Source organism: Populus trichocarpa, chromosome 11 (genome assembly GCF_000002775.5).
Source record: "Populus trichocarpa isolate Nisqually-1 chromosome 11, P.trichocarpa_v4.1, whole genome shotgun sequence".
In the NCBI taxonomy this organism is placed as follows: domain Eukaryota; kingdom Viridiplantae; phylum Streptophyta; class Magnoliopsida; order Malpighiales; family Salicaceae; genus Populus; species Populus trichocarpa.
In genome coordinates this window covers 11,414,510-11,435,619 of record NC_037295.2, presented here as the reverse complement: position 1 = coordinate 11,435,619, position 21,110 = coordinate 11,414,510, and the positions used below count along the sequence as shown (strand labels likewise).

The 21,110-nt window shown below is 34.7% G+C and overlaps 2 protein-coding genes across 2 annotated transcripts; both read left to right on the top strand.

Annotated features, from left to right (window-relative positions):
- Nucleotides 1-2,809: 2,809 nt before the first annotated feature.
- Nucleotides 2,810-4,121, top strand: LOC7483624 (uncharacterized). The gene is made up of 2 exons (XM_002317300.4): nucleotides 2,810-3,162; nucleotides 3,711-4,121. The coding sequence occupies exons 1-2, from the start codon at nucleotides 2,880-2,882 to the stop codon at nucleotides 3,812-3,814; spliced, it is 387 nt and encodes a 128-aa protein (XP_002317336.1). The 5' UTR covers nucleotides 2,810-2,879; the 3' UTR covers nucleotides 3,815-4,121.
- Nucleotides 4,122-16,549: 12,428 nt separating this feature from the next.
- Nucleotides 16,550-20,552, top strand: LOC7471863 (grpE protein homolog 2, mitochondrial). Its single transcript, XM_024611609.2, has 6 exons — nucleotides 16,550-16,895; nucleotides 17,731-17,959; nucleotides 18,047-18,240; nucleotides 18,371-18,538; nucleotides 18,681-18,809; nucleotides 20,064-20,552. The coding sequence occupies exons 1-6, from the start codon at nucleotides 16,764-16,766 to the stop codon at nucleotides 20,139-20,141; spliced, it is 930 nt and encodes a 309-aa protein (XP_024467377.1). The 5' UTR covers nucleotides 16,550-16,763; the 3' UTR covers nucleotides 20,142-20,552.
- The last annotated feature ends 558 nt before the right edge of the window (nucleotides 20,553-21,110 follow it).

The following is a 21,110-nucleotide window of genomic DNA, read 5'->3' as shown; positions in this document are numbered from 1 at the left end:
ATATTATATCAACTTAGGTTTTGTGATATAATACACTAAATTTGTTACATGCATTATAGATTTTATAGGATTTAATAATTTTTTGTAAACAATTTTTTATTTAATTATGTGATAACAAAAATAAAAACTTGTAAAATTGGACACCAATCAAATAATAACATGTTTTTTTTTAGACTATGATAATCTTATAAAAAATAGACTAAAATAAATTATGTAGACCAATTAAAAATGGAATGATAAAGTTGAAAAAAAAAGGACAAAAAAAACAAAAGAACACAAAAAAACCTAGCTGCGCGGATTTGGGTGACCCAACATGCTCGGGTCTTTTAAAAAACCAAGCGCGTGGGCTTGAAGTAGGCCCAGACGCTTGGGCCTTGTTTATTTTTTTAAAGGGCGTATAACATGTAGTTTATCCTTTTTTTTTTTGAAAAAAAAGAGCAAGCACGTGTCACTGCTTCGCCTAGAATCCAAACATCACTATGGTGGACGAAACATCTTGGCCTAAAAATCCATTTTTCAGTCCATTTTCACCCATAAACAACTAAACAAACACCATTAAAACCCAAAAAACCCAATTTAACAACAAAAACCCTTAAAATGATCCAAAAATACATAATTAAATTGAGCAAATTGTTTCTCTAGACTCTGATTTACTTTTTTAGATAAGATCAAGGTTTAAAACCACCATTTTTGAACCCTCGTTGAATGAAATCTGTTAACACCATCAAAAAGGGGTCAAACCAATGATTTTCTCTTCATTTGCAGTTTTCAAGTGACATTTTCCCTCATCTCTCAAAACTAGGGACCAAAATGTAAAAAAAGAAACTTTTGGACCAAAATAAATTGTCAGGAATTTAGATTAACCATGTATTTTCACCATGTTTTTCATTTTAGTCCTATTTATTTTAATTTGATAGTTGTACCACAAAACTTTTCAAAGGATGATAAAATTATCCACATATTAGGATGTAGCTGGCCTGAACCTAGTTAGTAGTACTTGAAAACTTCTCTAGCAAACCCTTAGAGAGGGAAGGAATGCCAATTCCATACACGTAGATGGAGGTGGTGGTTTTAAAATGACCCTAGGTCTATTGGCTGATATGCTCGATCAGGTCGAGCATCTGAATCGTATACTCTCTTGATTGATGGCAAGCCATATATTTTATATCCTCACACATACGTTTTTTGGGAAGTCGTTCTCTAGAGCCCGAGGCAACCTCCTTCCCTCTTCAGGATCTCTAACAGTAGCAGGAGAAGAACTCCTACGAGGAGGGCTACTCGACCCCTATCAGAGGTGGATGCTAGTGTACCACCCCCTCTTGTTATTGGACCTAGTCTGATGGACCCCTGTCCCCTACTGCTTCTTTCAGGCTCTGGTTGAAACCTGAACTTATTTTCAAATGAAACAACACCTTTCTTTTTAGAGACAAATCTTATTTTTCCAAGATCCATTTTTTTTTAAAAAAAAGAAATAGAAAAAGGTGATGGTAAAAGGAATGCTTGAAGTGGGTTTTTTCTCCTCCTGGAATGGAGCAAATTTAGTTCAGGGTCTTTTCAATGAAGCTGTTTTTCAAAAACAACAAAAAGTGAAAGTAAAAAGTTAGAAGCAAGAATGGCTAGGGTTATAATGAAAAAATCTTTTCACTCATATTATCAAATGGAAAACTTTTCATGTCATCACAGATCACAAGAAGTCCACTCAATTGTTGCATTAAAAGACAATCATCGTTTTGTTTCCCAAACACCTCCTTCTAGTAAAGACAAGCCACTTGGTCTTGATGATCCCAACAAGTCTATGTGGGACACATAAAATCTAATTGAGAAGATAAAAAGACTTTCATTCACTATTGATAAAAACTTTCAAAATCTTTGTGTATTGAATACGTAAAGATTTGGCGAGCTACTGATGGATCAACATGTTTTGTTTTTACCTGAATCCTCTTTTCTAAAATAATCAAGATAAGATGATAACCCAATGCCCACGAGCTCAGTCAAGCGCTGAGCCCAGAGACATATGTGGGTTTGGTGAGCTGCCAAACCCACCATCCCTAGGCTCAGTCAAGCGTTAAGCCCAAAGTATACTTGAGCTTGGCAAGCTGCCAAACCCATCATCCTTGGGTTCAACCAAGCATCGAGTCCAAACGCCTTTTGACCCCAGGAATCTTAGGTTCCATGTATAGACCATTAGTCATAGATATTTTACCCTATGACGAGTCATATTTTTTTTTCCTTATACTTTAACCTTTTCTCTTTAAAAAGAGACAAGCCACATAGGCTATAAGAAGAGACCATGAAATCTTTCAAAGGGGTTATGGAATTCTCCATTCTCTGATACATATTTATTCTCAATTCTTATCTAAAATATGATTGTTTTTTTCTCTAAAACGATATTTACGTAAGTATCGGAAAGTGCTCATATTTATCAAATGAGATCTTTTACAGGTATGAGACATTAGCCACTAGCCACCTTGGTTAGGAAGAATAGATCAGATCACCAGAACCAGAAGATTAACCGATTATCCATGATATAAGCTATGCCTTTAAGCTAATTGTGTTTTTTTGGACATCACTAGCTAGTATGCATTACTCTTGGCAAATTATACACGAGGTCTACTAAAAGATTCCTCTCTAGTGTTAAACGTGTGCAAGTTGATACCCCGAAGTAAAGATATTCTATTCTATATATGATTTCCTGGGTCATGGAAAGAATTATTCCTTAGCTAAACTGTAAGTCTTGAAAAGAATATACAAGTTCGAACGAAACTGCACAATTAATATACTAAAGGCAGTCTCGCCTTTTATCTCTCTCTTTCTCTCTATATATCCTAAAGCTAGCTAAGTTCTCCTTCATTCCACCATAGAAAGAACCTTTCATAAACATGATCAATCTTCTGTTCACCGTAGTATTCACCGAAATGGCTTTGATCCTGATCCTTTTGTTCAGGACCCCTGTAAGGAAGCTAGTGATCATGGCGATTGACCAGTTGAAGCAAGGGAAGGGTCCGTTGGTGGCGAAAACTGTGGCGACAACCTTGATTGTGGTGTTCACTTCCGTCTTGCACAACGCGCTGCAGATTAGGAAACGCTTGCTAGATGCCGGCGCCGTTAATTCTGCCGACGAGGTTCTTATGGTAGAACGCATCCTCGAAGCATCTCTTCTAGGTAACTTGTGACCGTTCATCTTGATGTGCATTGCTTTAATTTTTGGATTTCTGGAGAATCAAATACTGTCGTGATCTGCAAGTAAATAATCGACCATTATTCTATACAACAACCATTACTTAAAATTCCACAACAACCCCTATATTTTTATCAAATCTACGAATTAGCCCTTCAAAGAACTTTCAAAATTTACCTCGTGCTTGTAAGAATTAGTCAACCCTATCAAATTGGGCTCAGTTGCTTTAAATAGAAAGATAAACACCTATCAAGAATTTCAAAAGATATTTAAGAAATCATTTTTTTCCAAGAACATAAAAAACTTTTGAAAATTTTTCTTGAATAAATAATAAAAATTCTTAAAATAACTCTAAAAATGTAAATAAATGAAATTTCTTTTTGAAGAAACTTAGTCATTAAAATTCTAATTATACCCATATAAAATCCGTCCCCTTTTACTAAATTTACCACTTTGTAAATCCTACAGAGGGGAACAAAATACATATTAAGTTAGGGTTCATCATCACTCTTAGGGTTGCTTTAATTTGCAGGATTTTCTCTGTTTCTGGCAATGATGATAGATAGACTACATTGCTATATCAAAGAACTGCTTCAGGTTAGAAATGAATTGGAAGCGGTGAAAAGATTAAACTAGCTGGATTATAAAGACAGGAAAAGCAGCAGCAGGAGGAAGAAGACGTCAAACTGATCTGACTCCAGAACATGAAAGAAAGGCAAACTAAAGGAAGCAAAGGCTCCGAAAAGAATCTAACATCTGTACATACAAGGATGTGATCACCCCTCACCTCTCTCTCTAACATAAAATCTATCAATAATATTTAATAATGCTACAGAATTTATACTAGTTATGATGACTACAATATCTATTGCTTTGATTCATTATAAATTTGTGTTTCCTTTGTAGATAAATTTTCTATGTTTAATCATACTAATTTCTTTTTTATATAAATCATGCTAAGAAATTTAAATGAATATAACAAAAAAATAATATGGTATGTATAATAAATCATGAAAAAAAAACTATCAAGTAATTATCATCGATTAACTAGATATATAATGGTATAGTTAAGGATGGAAGAAGAGAAGAAAGCAATACTCTTTCTTCAATAATTTTATATTGAATTTTGATATTATTGATTATATAAAGAAATTCTTGATAATCAACAATTATTAACATATCGATCAATCATTAATTTCTCAATCAATATATTATTTGTTTTTCATTTTTTTGTTAAACTACAATTAGAAATTTAATTACTAGAAGAAGCAAATAACACCCTCGATAATCAAATACAATGTGAAGTTCTAAACTTGACTCTGACAAGTTTAGAATAATACCAAAATGTACATATCGGGAAAAACATAACAAGAAAGGATAAAGATACAAGAAAGCTACAAAAGAAAGGCTATAAATTATAATAAGTAAGAGAAAGTTTGTATAAGGTTGACTATCATTCTAACATTTTAGATGTCCTATTTATATAGTTAGAAAGATAGAATTTCATGTAAACATAAAATCCTAATCATATGACATATAAAAACCGATGGGGACACCAGACGCACATCACAAATTACACGAGTATATGAACAGAGACGACGTAGGATGGCCCAGCCTGTCACGCTTTGGTTGGGAGACTAAACCCATTTGGGTCTATCTCATTGTTATTTTATTTAGCATATTTGGGCTTGTCTCATTTTTATTTTATTTATTTGAAATTATTTATGTTAAACAATTTGATTTGATAGGCCGAGCCCAATAACGAGATGTTTTAGGGTTTACTATTTATATGTTCCTCTATCATTTTGTGAGACAGTTTTGATGATTAATGAAAATATTGTAGACTTTGCATATCTCCAATCCCCTTTCTTCTCTTTCTTTACTTTCTCTTCTCAGCTTCTTCTCTAAAAGCTTCTTTCTTTTCTTGCTTTAATTCTTATTATTTATTCTCCCGCACCAAATTTGGTATCGGAGCATGGCTTTTAATTGTTCTTACAATTAAACGATCCATATGTTTATGTTTAACCCTAGATTGATCTAAAAAAAAGCGTACTGTTCTGATTACAAAAAAAAAAAATGTTCATCGGCACTGTTCATCATCAACGACATCAATTTTCAGCAGCGGCGCCTCAGCCAATCACAGCGGCAGACCCATCACCGAGAAGACCTGCACATCAGTCCCACAGAGCGATCGACAATTCTACATCAACGCCGATCACAGCCAACGATCACAACCAAGACACAAGTACACGCCGATTTATTGCCTTCAACAACCCGCAACGCTGCAGCCACAACAGGTCTTTGTCTTCAGCAACCCAAATCAGTGTTACAAACCATCAGCCGTAACTACCACTGACTTGCACCCTCCAGCAGCAGCACCAGTCGCAACGCCACCATCCACAGTGCCCTCGCCTTCAGCAGCGACAACGGATCAACAGGCCCCCGTCTAGCAGCGACACCACATCCCTTACCCTCGCACCGACGGGCTCAAATAGAATCATGAAGCCCCGTTTCGTGCGCCATCGCCATTAGCAGTAGCAATAGATCATAGGAGGTAGGGAAGACAGAAATAAAAGCTAGTAAAATAATTAACCTAGCCACGTCAGCACCAAGTCAGAGCATCCACGTCATCAGCCACGACATTAGTTCTTGCCACGTCGTCTGCCACGTTAGCACATCATCTGCCTCGCCAGCATATCCTGCCATTTCAGCTGCCACGTAATCCTTCACTGCCACATCATCTGGTCAGAATTTTTACCCATTGAAAATCATCATTCCTAGTATGCTTTTACACTTGTAAACGAAGATTTAACATTAATATTATTCTTTGTGCTTGCCCATTTTGAGCCATTAAAGATCTGATCCTCTTAATTAATTGTGGAGCTTAGTTAAATTAGTGGGAAAACTAAAATAGTGTGTTTGGATTACTTGTGTGCATTTAGAGGACTTACATTGCTTACTTGCGTATTTTTCTGGTTTAATCTGTTATTACTTAGTGTCCAAGATAATAATAATAGTAATAAAAAAATTATTAAAAAAAATTAAAATTAAAAAATAATTTTTTTAATTAGCTATAATTTTATTTTGCGTTTTACTTGCAAGTGTTATTTGTGATCTCAGTCTTAGTATTAGTTTTTGCATGCATTTACGTAGTGGTCGTCTAGTACACAATCTAGAAGTCACAGCTACCATGGGCTCGAACTCTAGTAATGTTCTTAGATATATTCAAGAACAATTACAACTTATGAGAAAGGAAATGAGCAACATGTCCAATTAAATGAACAACCTTTCTAGGAGGATGGAGTCCATAAAAACTTTGCATGTAAGACAGTCTAATGAGAGTGAACATTCTAGTGACAACCATAGGAATCCTCAAAGACCAGTTCCTCGTAGGAACCGCCAACGTAACCAATATCAGGGTCACAATGACTTTGATGACCTTAACGATAGTGAGCGTTCCAATGATTACCGTCAAAGACCAATTCATCGTAGGAACCATCAACACAACCACAATCAAGGCCATTACGACTATGATGACCCTGACGAGCGAGTCATAAGGCGTATCAAAGTAGAAGCCCCGACTTTTGAGGGTCAACTTGACCCATGGATCTTTGATAGATGGATTCGTGACATGGATCAATTCTTTGACTGATATAATTTATTAGAGAATAGAAGGGTAAGATTTGCAAAGATAAAACTTAGTAGGACCGCTCAACTCTATTGGGAAAGTGTAGAAGAGTCGTTGGATAGGGGAGGTCAACCTCCTATCACTAATTGGGTTGAAATGAAGACTAAGTTAGAAGAAAAGTATTTGTCTCGTTCTTATAGAGGAAATCTTTTGGACCAGTGGAATAACTTGAGGCAAGGAGGCAAGTCTGCCAATGAATATGTGGCACAATTTGATGAGTATAGGATGAGGTGTGCAGTTAGGGAGGATGAAGTGATGACCCTAAGTAGATTTCAAAAAGGCTTAAATGATGACCTTAGAAGAGAAGTTGTGCTTAGAGGTGTGTCCACCCTTGATAATGTTTAAACCCTAGTACAAAATTATGACTTGGTCACAAAAAGCCAGTGGACGAGACGTCAGGACACTCGTAGTACCCCTTCTAGATCCCAACCTGGTAGTAATGACTCTATATTGGGTGCCCCACCTCGTAAACCCAATCCTTTGAGTTCCCAGATACCTAGAGAAGACAAGGGTAAGGGTATTTTTCATAAAGCACTTAAGATAACCTCAAGAATTCAGTGTTTTAAGTGTCAGGGTTTTGGTCATATTTCCTCTAGTTGCCCTAATAAGGCTTTGTTCATCAAGGGGCAAGAGGATATGGGTGAAGAAGATAATTGTGATGATAAGGTATATGAACCCAATCCCGATGATTTTCAAGATCTAAATGATGAGGAGGATGAGTCTAACTTGCTAGGATGTGTTAGGTCTATATTCACTCAAATCAAGACAACCAGGTTAGGTGTGGTTAGATGTGCTTTAACACAACCTAAAGGAACTGAGGATTGGAGAAGAACTGTTATTTTTTACACTTACATAAATGTGGAGATAAAGGGTGTAAGATCATCATAGACAGTGGTAGTTGTATCAATACAGTTTCCTCGGGTAGTGTATCCTGCTTAGGCTTAAAGTCTGTTCCACACCTTAAACCCTATAATGTGTCTTGGGTTAATGATACATCTATAGCGGTCAAAGAGAGATGTCTTTTTCCCATAAAGATCTTGGACTATCATGATGAAATTTGGTGTGATGTCATTCCCATGGATGTAGGGCACATCATATTAGGTAGGCCTTGGTTATATGATTTGGACGTTACGATATTTGGATGATCAAATTCTTGTTCATTCACTTTTCAAGGTAAAAAAATCCAACTTATTGGATTACCTCCAAGGTCTAATGATAATAGTCAGAAGAAAAATAAAGTGAAAGAAGAAGGGCTTAACATAATAAGTCCTAGGGAGTTTGATAAGGAGATTTGTGAGGAGTTTGTTGTGTTTGCTATAGTGGCTAAGGAGATTATAGAAGACTTTTTAGAGGAGCCACCTGAAGAGGTAAGAGAAGTGTTGAAAAAATTTCTAGATGTTTTCCCTCTTAACTACCTGATGCTTTACCCCCTATGCGTGATGTTCAACACGCCATAGATTTTGTCCCTGGTTCCACATTACCAAACTTGCCTCACTATAGGATGAACCCGAGTGAACATGCTGAATTGCAAAGGCAAGTATGTGAGTTGTTATAAAAGAGATTTATACGAGAGAGTTTGAGCCATTATACAGTACCTGCACTGTTAACACCTAAAAAACATGGATCATGGAGAATGTGTGTAGATAGTCGAGCCATCAATAGGATTACAATCAAGTATTGTTTTCCAATTCCTCGATTGGATGACACGCTAGATATGATGGTAGGAGCCCATATCTTCTCTAAGATTGACTTGAAGAGTGAGTATCATCAGATTAGGATCCGTACGGGAGATGAGTGGAAAACGACATTTAAGACTAAGGATGGTTTATATGAATGGCTAGTCATGCCTTTTGGCCTTTCCAATGCACCAAATACTTTTATGAGAGTAATGACACAAGTGCTTATGCCATTTATGAGAAAGTTCTTGGTTGTATACTTTGATGATATTCTAATTTACAGCAAAACCAAGGAAGAACATTTCGATCATCTTATTCAAGTGGTCTTTTTAAGGTTTATAATGTCATGGAAAAGAGTCTCTGCTGACCCCTAGAAAGTCCAAGTGATAGTAGATTGGCCTGAACCTAAGACTATTCATGAGGTTCGTAGTTTTCATGGGCTTGCGACTTTCTATCGTCGTTTTATTAAGGGATTTAGCACCATCATGTCGCCTATTACAGATTGTTTGAAACAAGGTGAGTTTAAGTGGAGTAAAGGAGCTAATAGAGCATTTGAGGAGGTTAAGAAGAAGATGACGAAGGCCCTAGTAATGCGGCTACCTGATTTTACTAAAGTGTTTGAAGTAGAATGTGATGCTTCGGGAGTCGGTATAGGTGGAGTACTTAGTCAGGAACGTCACCCTGTAGCCTACTTTAGTGAGAAACTTAATCAGGCAAAACAAAATTACTCAACTTATGATAAGGAGTTTTATGCGGTGGTTCAGGCCTTGCGCTATTGGCGCCATTACTTGTTACCACAAGAGTTTGTTCTTTACTCCGACCATGAGGCCCTTCGCTATCTTAACTCCCAAAAGAAGCTCAATCACATGCATGGTCATTAGGTTGAATATTTGCAAGTATACTCATTTGTTTTGAAACATAAATCTTGAATAGAGAATAAAGCTGCAGATGCTTTGAGTCGTCGGGTAACGCTGTTATCTGTAATGAGTGTTGAAGTCACAGGATTTGAGAGACTCAAAGAGGAGTATGAATCTTACTCAGAATTTGGAGAAATATACTTGACATTAAAGGATGAGAATCACTGTGTTATAAATGGTTATCACCTCCAAGATGGATACTTATTTCAGGATAATAAGCTTTGTATCCCGGAAACATCCGTGCGTGAATTGTTTATATAGGAGATTCATGCTGGAGGTCTCTCAGGATATTTTGAAAGGAATAAAACCATCGAAGAGGTGGAATGTCAGTTTTTCTGGTCTAGTTTGAAAAGAGATGTCGCCAAATTGGTAGGTCAATGTTGAACTTGCCAACTAGCTAAGCATAGAAAACAAAATACTAGTCTTTGCACCTCATTGCCTGTTCCTACTTGCCCTTAGCAAAATGTAAGCATGGATTTTGTGCTTGGGCTTCCACGTACTGCAAAGAAACATGATTCTATTTTTATAGTTATCGACCGCTTCTCTAAGATGACCCATTTTATTCCTTATACTAAGACCACAGATGCTTCTAGAGTTGCAAAACTCTATTTTAATGAGATTGTCAAGTTGTATGGTCTTCCCCAAATCATAGTTTCGGATAGGGATGTTAGATTTACAAGTTATTTCTGGAAAACCCTTTGGCATATGGTGAGAACCAAATTGAAGTTTCTACTGCTTATCACCCCCAAACTGATGGTCAAACTGAGGTGGTTAATAGGAGTTTGGGCAACCTTTTAAGGTGTCTAGTGAGTGATCATAATAGGAATTGGGATCTGATTCTTCCTACGGTCCAGTTTGCCTATAATAGCTCTATCAATAGGTCAATATGCATGAGTTCCTTCGAAGTTGTACATGGTTACAAACCTAGGAAACCTTTAGACCTTCTTCCCATGTCCCTTCATGCTAGAGTGTATGAGTCAGCCGAGTCTTTTGCACGCAGAATTCAGGATTTGCATATTGAGATTACTAAACAGATTCAAGCAAGTAATGCGCAACATAAACTTCAAGCTGATTTACATAGAAAATATAATGAGTTTAATGTGGGAGACTATGTTATGGTACGGATTAGACCCGAGCGGTTTCCTTCGAGAGCTAATCGAAAATTACATGCACGTAGTGCCGGCCTTTCAAAATGCTACAACGGGTTAGTCCAAATGCTTATGTTCTTGATTTACCACATGATTTTGGCATTAACTCTACATTTAACATTGAGGATCTAGTTGCATACCATAAGCCACTTCCTATTCCAAATGATCCATTTGAGATACCACTTAACTCCCCCCCGATGATCCTATTGAAACCCCTATCCCTTTCACCTTGACATCAGCACAAAAGGATAATATTGATGTTATTCTTGATGAACAAGTTGTTTTTAACAGGAATGGCGAGGTTCAACGGTTTCTAGTTCGCTGGGTGGGTTGACCTGACTCGGATTGCACTTGGATTACTAGAGATACTTTACAGCAGCTTGATCCAGATCTTTGGGAGTACTATCAGAGTCGGCCAGTGCTGCACTCGACGAGGTCGAGTTTCTCTAACCCCAGGAGAGTTGGTGGGGACACCAGACCCACACCACAAACTACACGAGTATATGAACGGAGACGACGTAGGATGACCCAGCCTGTCACGCTTTGGTTGGGAGACTAAACCCATTTGGGCCTATCTCATTGTTATTTTATTTAGCACATTTGGGCTTGTCTCATTGTTATTTTATTTATTTGAAATTATTTATGTTAAACAGTTTGATTTGATGAGCCGAGCCCAATAGCGAGATGTTTTAGGGTTTACTATTTATATGTTCTTCTGTCATTTTGTGAGACAATTTTGATGATTAATGAAAATATTGCAAACTTTGCATATCTCCAATCCCTTTTCTTCTCTTTCTTCGCTTTCTTTTCTCAACTTCTTCTCTAAAAGCTTCTTTCTTTTGTTGCTTTAATTCTTATTATTTATTGTCCCACACCAAAAACTATACAATCTTAAACCTAGTAGAATTTGTTCTTCTTATATCCACACACATTTTGTTTGCATTCATATGTATTTGTGATAATTTTTAATATATACTAGTATTCATGTCAAAATTTCTTTTATTTTGCATACAACTTGATCGATCGACCGCCAATGTGAATTCTAACCTCCTTATTGATAATAAATTATTCTTTCTTCCATTTATTTCTTGTATAATAATAGAGAATAACTACTAATTTTAACGACTCAACACATGGATGGTTTATTTTTGGTATAAGAAATTCCCTTATATTTTTTTATTTAAAATAAATAAAAGAATATTGACTTGCATTTTGCACTCAAATTAATTGATAAATCAACCATGGATCATGTGAAAAACTAAACATTGTTCATTAAAAAAGTTATTCATGTTTCACTGCCTAACTTATCATGCAATTAAAAAAAATTAAAATAAAATATTTTTAGGCTTTTAGACATGATGCTTAGGATTATAAGAACAACAACTTTATATTGTAATTAATGGATCAATTCTTCAATTAATACCCACTCCTTCACCTTTTTCATCACATCTCCAATTATTTTATTCAAAAACCTAAGATTTTTTTTAAAAAGAGAAAGAACCAAGAACCCTGAACTCTTCTCTTTTCAAACACCAAAAAAGACATCCTCAAGTTGTACTCCTCAAAGATCTTTCTTTGTTATTTGTTTTCAAAACTATGCTAGTTTTGGCCCATATATAAACAAGTTAATTATTAACAATACACCAGCAAATATGACTAAAGAATGTGTTAGTCCATGCCAAGAAGAAATACCATGAAAAAGAGATAGTTTGTTCCTTTTAGATGCAGAGAGAGAGAGAGAGAGAGAGAGAGAGAGAGTTTCATTCTATGTAGATCATGAGAACCTTAGCTTGTGGAAGAAATCTATTTTTTTAGATTAACGTGGGTGTCTGAGTCAGCTTGCGCGTACCTCGACTAATCCCACGGGCCTTGAAGTTAACGACCATATAAGTCTCTAGTGGCCCCGAGGTTTGTGGAACTCGAACTAGTGACTTATGGGGAGCAAACTCAATGCCTTACTAGTTGAGTTACATCCCTCAGGGTTGGAAGAAAATTCATTTTAACATGGCCTTACATTGCCAGTGCAAATTACATCAAGTGGCTAGACAAAATATAGAAATATTTTGGCAAAGAATAGAAATGCTAGAGGATTTTCAAGGCAATCTAGTTGTCTAAGATTCTCATTAAGCCCAAATAAAGAACTATTTGTTGCCTTTTCCAGTAAAAGTGTAAAAAATTCTTCTTATTTATATACGGGATGTAAACCATCCCTTTATATGATTTGTCCTTAAAAGAAGACCATTTTGTTAAAGTGGGAGAAAAAGGAAACCAACTTCCTCACTTAGAGAAAACATGTGGCTTTTCTTCTCTATTGGGTGTGTAAATACCTCATTTGTTTTAGGTCCAAGAAGCCAACCTAGGCATAGTTAAAGATGGTAATAACTTTGGTTGAAGGTAAAATAGTTGTTTTATAACCTTTTGTACTAACCAACATATATAGGGATTAAAAGAAAGAAAAGAAGATCACCTCTTTATGGTGAAGGGTAATGTTTATGGAGTCTTGAAGTAGGTCTAAACATGGATAATTACCTATTTTTAAGAGTTTAACAACATTCGATCAACCCTAGACCACTATTAATTTACATAGGAGATAATTTAAAGAGGTCCCCTTTCATGACTTTCCTTTTTTAAGGCATGTTGAGACCTTAGTTGTCTTGGAAGTGTTAATCTATACTTGTCATGTCAGTTGATGCTTTTTATTGTTATCCTCTACCTCTTCCTTGTCCTTAAAATCCACCACGTCATTTGCCTTTTCTTAATGATGCTCCTCTAGGAGTGGTGACCATTGAAGCTTGCTCCTCCTCAACATGACTTGTCATCCTCTACTTATAGATCGGTAATTAACAAAAACCTAAAAGGTATCAAGAAAACACTGTAGCACAAGACAAAAAATACCATGTAGTAGAACAATGTTTTAATGTTTTTGCTTTTCTAAAAGAAAACTAATAACCTTGTTGATAAGGTAAAATGATCTTTTTCATATGACCCATTGATTATTTCTAAGTTGATTTGGACAAATTAATCTTTTCATATTTTTAGCACAATTTAAATTACTTAATTACACTTAAAAGTAAAAAAAGAAAAGAAAATTAAACCGGCATCCATGGATTTATTTGTCTTTTCTTTATTTAAAAACATTGAAATGATAATCTTGCCCTTAAAATAAAAAATCAGCTTATGTGCATTTTATTTGTATTGTTAATTTGATTTTTTAGATATATTCAATTTGAATGAGAAATAATTCAGTCTTTTAATAAATCTAAATATAATTAAAAAATTTAAAGTGGCTATCGCGTGCTGTGTATGTATTGATAAAGGGGAGGCGCTTGCGTTTTTTTAGTGGCACATGTGACACTTCGCAATGGTCAAACTTTGCCATCCATAAAGGCATTGGAAGTGTTGCACCATCCTCTTCATGGTGATCAAGTGCATGTACATGACGAAGCAACGATTGACTCTGCTAGATTTTTTTTCTTTTCCTCCCTATTGTCTCTCTCATAGTCTCGGATTTCATGGCAAGCCTTTTAAAAATCAAATATGTTTTGTTACTTTATATTTGTATCAATTTTGATCCTTATTTTTTTTACTGTTATTTGTTTTGTTTTTAATGCTTTTTAAAGTTGATTTTTTTAATTTCATCCCTCAACAATTTATTTCATTTAATTTTTGTATCCAATTTGGTCCTCATTCTTTTGATTTTTTTTTTGTTTTTATCATTTTCTTGAATTTTTTTTTTCAATTTCAATCCATTAGCATTTTATTTTATTTAATTTTTATATCCATGTTTTTTACTTATTCTTTTGATTGCTATTTATTTTTGTTTTATCATTTTCTTAATTTATTTTACTTTCCAATTTAGTCCCCTTTGACTTTCTTTGATTTAGTTTTTATTCCAGATTTGGTCCTCATTGTTTTGATTTCTATTTTTTTTTATTTTTAATTGTGGATGGTTAGGAATTTTATTTTGTGATTTTTTTTGTTATTGTCTTTGGTAAGGTAATCTTGATCTCATGACCCATGTTGTAGGTTTTAAAAATTATCCAAATTTAACTTCCATCTTTTTTAGGAGTATTTTAAAACAAAATAGATTTTTTTTTAATTTTATCGTTTAAGATTAGATTATTGGGTCTTGAACTTCGTGATTTTCTCTATTTTTTTATGGAGTTATCCCGATCGATCTTATATCATAGGTCACAGACTAATCGAGTTAACTCAAGTTGACTTGAGTTATTTATTTCGATGTTTTTTTTTTAATTTTTTCTTTTATTAGTTAGTTTGCTTAAGAGTTGATCTTCATTATTTTATTCAATTTCTTCTGTGTATGGTTATTTTGGTCTCATGACTAAGTTTTGAATTTGGTATGATGACTCAAGTTAGGTTTTTTTTATCCTTTTTTAAAATTAGTTTTTTTAGTTTGTCTTTCAACATTTGCTTTGCTAGTAATTAAGCTTTAAATTTCTTTCGTTTTTCTATATACGAGGTTATCACATTTTCATTCATTTTTTTTTTAATAAGATCTTTGAGATCTTTTATGAATATTTAAAGGGTATATTTTTATAATTTTAGCAAGTTTTCATTTGTTTTTATTAATCATTTGCTTTTTTAAGGGTTTTTTTTTATTATTATTATCATTATTTTTTCAATCATATTATTAAATTAACTAAAATTATTAAACTTATTCAAATTAATTTGCCCGTGTTATATTTTTCTTGTCGTTTTAGAAACTTTATCATTATCTTTGATTTTTTTTAATTTTTAAAAAAATTGACCTATGACGTATCTAATTAGCTGTATAGTCAAGACTCAAGATCTCTAGATTCTTCAATGGAGAACACTGCGTAGTCAAATTTAGGAGTCATTGAGCGAAGGATTTTCTCAATGACAGTGACATCACTCATCCTCTCGCCATGAATCGCGTCTTGTTTTCCGTTGTCAATGTTTTTGTAAAGTATTTTCTCCGGTCTTCTATGACTCTCGTTGGTGCATCATTCAAGATCCCATTCTCTAGTGGTTCAAAATACCAATCGTCATCAGACTTGATTACTCTTCATTATCATGCTCCGGTGATCGTGATGACCATTAAAGCGCTTTGATTGGCTGGTTTTTTCTCTACTGCTATTGTTTTTGTAAGGCTCTTCCGATACCGGAATCCAGCAAGAAACTAAATTGCGTCGGTATGAAGAGATGGCTTAAATAGCCTTTTTCAAAAGAACAAACCGAATTAAAAAGCTGCAACTAAGAAATCTCACATCTAACAAATCTTGAACAATTGAGCACACAAGCAATTAAGCAACCATTTCTCTGGGCACATAAGCAGCCCTCTGTAGCCTCTTCTCTACCTTTTCTCAAAAGACAGTTTGGTGAGAGTTGGGGAAGGGTAAGAATCCAATGAAATATCCTTGGCTTGGTTTTCATGGAGGGACGATGATCATTTGGAAGAAAACAACGTTCCTATTGATGGAAACGCAATGTGCAATCTTTCCTCTACTTGTATTCTATAAAACCCTTACCTTCATTAATGGATCCAGCCACATTCAAAAATCCCGGAATCTTTTATTTTAATGGATGGTGTTTCATATTTAAATAAATATTTATATTACTTTATATTTAATTTTTTTATATCAAATAAATAGAAATGATGAGATTCGAACTCGAAACCACTTGGTCATCAAAATTCTGATATCATGTCAAAGAACCATCTCAACTCAATAGATTAAACTGTTAGATTAGGTTTCAGATTTATATTATTCTCTAGTCTAATCTTTTCCCATTGCAATTCATGTTTTAAAATTTTTTGAATTGTTTTTAATTTTAAATTATTTTTTTAATATATTTTAATAAGTTATTAGAAAAAATTATTTAAATATATATTTTTAAAATAAAAAACATTTAAAAAAACAAATTATATAATTACATTTTATCTTACAACTTGAGCGAAAGGAAAAAATAACCGCTACAGTTGCCCAAGAGAAAACCTGCCGCTACCCTAGAACCCCTTCAGTCTCCAGCGCATTAAGAACAACTTTTCTTCCCCTCCACGCATTTCTCTTGCTATTTCTCTTCTCCGCTTCTTAATCCTCCTTTTATACTCTCATTTTTATTTTTATTTGCCTCCTTGTAATATTTTCTCATACCCGTCCTTGTAATCAACCAACCATGTTAATGACCAGGATGTTGTCACGCCTTTCGAGGAGCGTGGGCCAACGCTCTCTGCATCTATGCTCTCCGTCCCAGAATCATCACCTGTTGCTGATTCCCTCTAGTCAGTTTCATGAATATCCTAACAAGGTGCTGCGTTCGTTTATCACCCAAAAGCTCTTAGATTCTTGGTTTTAAATTCTCTCGCAGGGTTTTACTAGGGTTTGACTCGAGTTTTTTTTTTTTTTTGTATCCGTTCTTTTCGTGTCTGATTTCGTTGAAGGTTTTGCTGGGGTTTTGAGGATTTTTTCCTCTTTCTTGAATTGTTATTTTTGTGTCTGGTTCCATAGCAGGGGTTTTAGAATCTTGAAAATTTTATGATCATTTAAGTGCTAGTGTTTGGGGCATCATTTAGTTTTGAAATCATTATATGACTAATTTTCTATGTTAGATTGCATTTATGTGTCCTTTGCTTGAAATATGCAAATTCTAATAGGTTACTGAGAGAGAGAGAGCAATTCAAAAGCAGTGACTTGAATGAATGGATTGCTTTTCTATCATCATTTTGGGGTTTCAAATTAAGAGTAATAATAATGGCTTTCCATTTATGCTGTTGAATTAACCTGTATTCCTTTGAATTAAAACATTTGATCACATGTCCATGGCATGCAAAATAAGCTAGATGTGTTTATTGTATTGGTGCCATTTGAAGGTTTTTGGGTTCAGCTTATGGAGGGGAAGTCAAGTTTGTGTTTCCTTTTCTATGTAAAAAATATGGTTCCCTTTTGTTATTGTTGTTTTATGATTTCCAAGTAGCATGCACAAGTATGTTAGCTCCTCTTATCTATTTAAGTGCCCACCAATATTTCTGCCAAAGTACAAATCCTTGGATTTGACTTCTATTCATTTCAAATACTTGAATGGGTTTTTAATATTTGATCTCTTCTTGACAAGTTCGGTTTCCCCTTTTGAATTTTTCTTTCAGTGTATTACAAGTAAGGTTTGTCTGTTTCATCATTCAGCCCTAAATTCCTCCCTTTTTCAAAATTTTGGGTTCACTTCATCTGCATCTCCTGAGCCTGGCGAAAAGGAGCATGGGAGCGCTGTAGAAAACGATGGTGCTCCCACTGATGTGAAGTCAGAAGAAACAAATGGAAGTGCAAAACTTTCTGATCCGACAAAAGTTTCAGTTTCACGAGAGACCAAAGAGTCAGGTTTTAACTCAGAATCCCATCAAACCATTTTCCAATCTGTTAAAAGAAGGAGGAGAGGTATTAAACGAACTGCATTTTCTGATTCAGATGCTGAGGCTGTGAGCGATCTGTCAATGGATGATCTGGTGAAGCTTGTGATGGAGAAGGAGGAGCTCTTGAAGGAAAAGCACAAGGAGATGGAGACGATGCAAGATAAAGTTCTCCGCACATATGCAGAAATGGAAAATGTCAAGGAAAGAACAAAACGTGAAGCAGAGAACTCTAAAAAGTTTGCTATCCAGGTCAGCTTCGCCAGATGACAGCATGTTTTTCTTTCTTTCTTTCCTTTAGGAAATGTGGATTTGTTAATTACTTGGTTATTCTTTGTTTCTGGAATTTTAACTGAATGCGCTCTCAAAACATGTACCTCAGAATTTTGCAAAGAGCCTACTTGATGTGGCAGACAATTTGGGAAGAGCTTCATCAGTTGTCAAAGGAAATTTCTCAAAAATCAATGTGTCAAATGATGCTGCTGATGTAGTACCACTCCTTAAAACACTTTTGGAAGGAGTTGAAATGACTGAGAAACAGCTTGGAGAGGTAACATTTCTTGTTAATTGCCAGCTATCAACTCAGCCTCACACCCTTCTCTTTATTTGTACATTTTGCATCTGGTATTTAAGCTACCAAGTAGGAATAAAAAATCATTGCTCAAACAACCTTATGATTTTTTGGATCTCAGGTATTTAAGAAGTATGGAGTAGAAAAATTTGATCCAATAAATGAGCCATTTGATCCGCACAGGCATAATGCAATGTTCGAAGTACCAGATCCTCTTAAGCCTCCGGGGATAGTAGCTGCTGTTCTCAAGGTTATAATTTAATAAAATCAAGCTCTTTGCTCTTTATTGAATAACCATATCGCTCACCATTACAAACCGTTATCCTGAAATTACTGTTGACATGGTTTCATTTTTTTCATCAACTGGGAAAACACTATTTAGTTATTGATGTGATTATGATTTCCATTGTTTCTTTTTGTTATTGTTCCATTGTGGCAATTAGAATTGTTTCTTGGAGAATGCTAGCAGTACTCACATTGACAGCTGCTAGCAACAGTTGCCCTTAAGATAAAACCATGTTGTAAGCAGAGTTAGAAAAGAACATAAGCAACTGGTTACCCTCTTGTTGTATCGACTTTATTCTTTTTAATTGACAAAAATACTCTCATATCTCTCTCTTTTTCCATCCCTTGTCACTCATTTTATCAAAACTAGGAAATGTTGAAACCATGTGTGAACTATGTAGAGACAAACATGAAGCATAAATAGCATTGTGAAACAGATCCTTTTCTTTGTATTTTCAGTTTCTTTCTTGCATCTGGCTAATCTGTCATAAAGCTTTTATCCTTAAAGATCATGCAATTTAGAGATTTGCCTCCATGCCCAATTTGAAATGAAGCACTGTGTTTTTTCCAAGACCTAGTTGAATATCTATAAACCAATTGGGTTTTGAGCATGCTCATCCTATGGTATGGGGATATGAGTTTAAATCTTGGGTTGATTCTAATCTAACAAGGGTGATAGATTCAATTCAAGGATGTGTGTGTGTGTGTGTGTGTGTGTGTGTATCCAAGTGAGATTTGTTGATTGGGTGTGTTTCATGGGACTTGATTCTACATTAGTGAAGGCTGGATTGACTATTGGTTTTTGGTGTGATTTTGGCAACTAGGGCATATGATTGTGTTTTCCTTTTCCTTGCTGGTTCAGTTTGGGGTTATAGGATGGAAGGGAACGTGGTGGGTTTCTCGTGCGCACTGATTCAAACTCTTGTTGTGTTGTGATAATTATATAACTTGCCTTTTCTTTTTCTTCAACTAACTGGTTGCCAGCAGTGTTACTGACCATGTAGACTTGTGATCAGAGTGCTGCTAGTTACTATCAAAATTACTGTTTCTAGCTTTCCCCCTGTTTTTTTTGGTAGAGTATCTTGCTTTCCCTCCATGACCGAGCCTGATGTATCAGTTATAACATCCCTGCTAATTGCTCTTGACTATAATTTGATTTAAAGTGTCAATTGAAAAAGCTTACTACATACTGAACTGTTACTTCTGTTCTATATTACAGGTAGGATATATGCTACATGAAAGAGTCATTCGGCCAGCTGAAGTTGGCGTTACTCGAGCAGTTGAGAAGGATCTGTAGCAAATAGCGAGTAGGAAGGCACTGATGCTCGGAGATATGTCATGCAGGAGATTCTAAAATTTTGTTTCTTTCAAGAAGACTGAGATGTGATATTCAGTTTCTACTTTGTTTCTTCTTCTTCTTCTTCTTCTTCTTCATCATCATCATCATCTTCTTCTTCTGCTCCTCCTCTCGTTCTCCATTCTTGATTTCATTTCTTGTAATCCATAAAAATGCTGCAATGAGCGGGCCTTTGCTCTAAATATTCTTTATGCTTTAGATACAGTTTTGAGCTAGATTGAGGATGGCTATTTGTTTAGACTAAGGACATCAATGGAAGGTGGTCACCCCTTTCATCTTATTTTGTGATCGTGGCCTGAGAGGACTGCTTTATCACGTGCTATAAAGAGAATAGCTCATTGGCCCGAGTTACCCTCGTGCTTGGATTAAATTTTTTATTTGAACACAAGGAAATACATTCAAGTTATAAAAATTATTTGCTAGAATTATTAAATCTAATTTAATGAGTTAATTATAAGATTTTTTTTTTATTACCCAGTTTGAACTTAACTTGTTGGAGAATTGTTTTATTATTATTTTTTTAATTCAAGATGGTTTTTTTTTTTTTTAATATTGAAATTACAATAGACTTAACTTGCTAAATTTAACTCAGATAATGTATTTTATTGGATTTATTAATTTTATTTATTTAACTATTTTTTATGAAATGTTATAATAATACAAATAGATTTTTATAAAATTGAGTGAATATTTATTTTATATTATGATAATTTTATAGAAAACAAACTAAAATCAATTATGAAAATCAATTTAAAATCAATTATATGTTGATGAAACTTGAAAAAAAATACCAAAAAATATTCAATTATAAGAAAAAAATTGGAAGATGAAATTAAAAAAATAAAATAAAAATATAAAAAGGTTCAAATTAATAGGTCAACATTAAAACCTCTCAACCTAACTTCTTGC

Excerpts from the sequence above, each read along its gene's own strand:
- LOC7483624 (XM_002317300.4), top strand. The coding sequence starts at position 2,880 with ATGATCAATCTTCTGTTCACCGTAGTATTCACCGAAATGGCTTTGATC. Across the intron at positions 3,163-3,710 it reads CCTCGAAGCATCTCTTCTAG|GATTTTCTCTGTTTCTGGCA; the intron begins GTAACTTGTGAC and ends TTTAATTTGCAG.
- LOC7471863 (XM_024611609.2), top strand. The coding sequence starts at position 16,764 with ATGTTAATGACCAGGATGTTGTCACGCCTTTCGAGGAGCGTGGGCCAA. Across the intron at positions 16,896-17,730 it reads TTCATGAATATCCTAACAAG|TGTATTACAAGTAAGGTTTG; the intron begins GTGCTGCGTTCG and ends TTTTTCTTTCAG. Across the intron at positions 18,241-18,370 it reads CTAAAAAGTTTGCTATCCAG|AATTTTGCAAAGAGCCTACT; the intron begins GTCAGCTTCGCC and ends CATGTACCTCAG.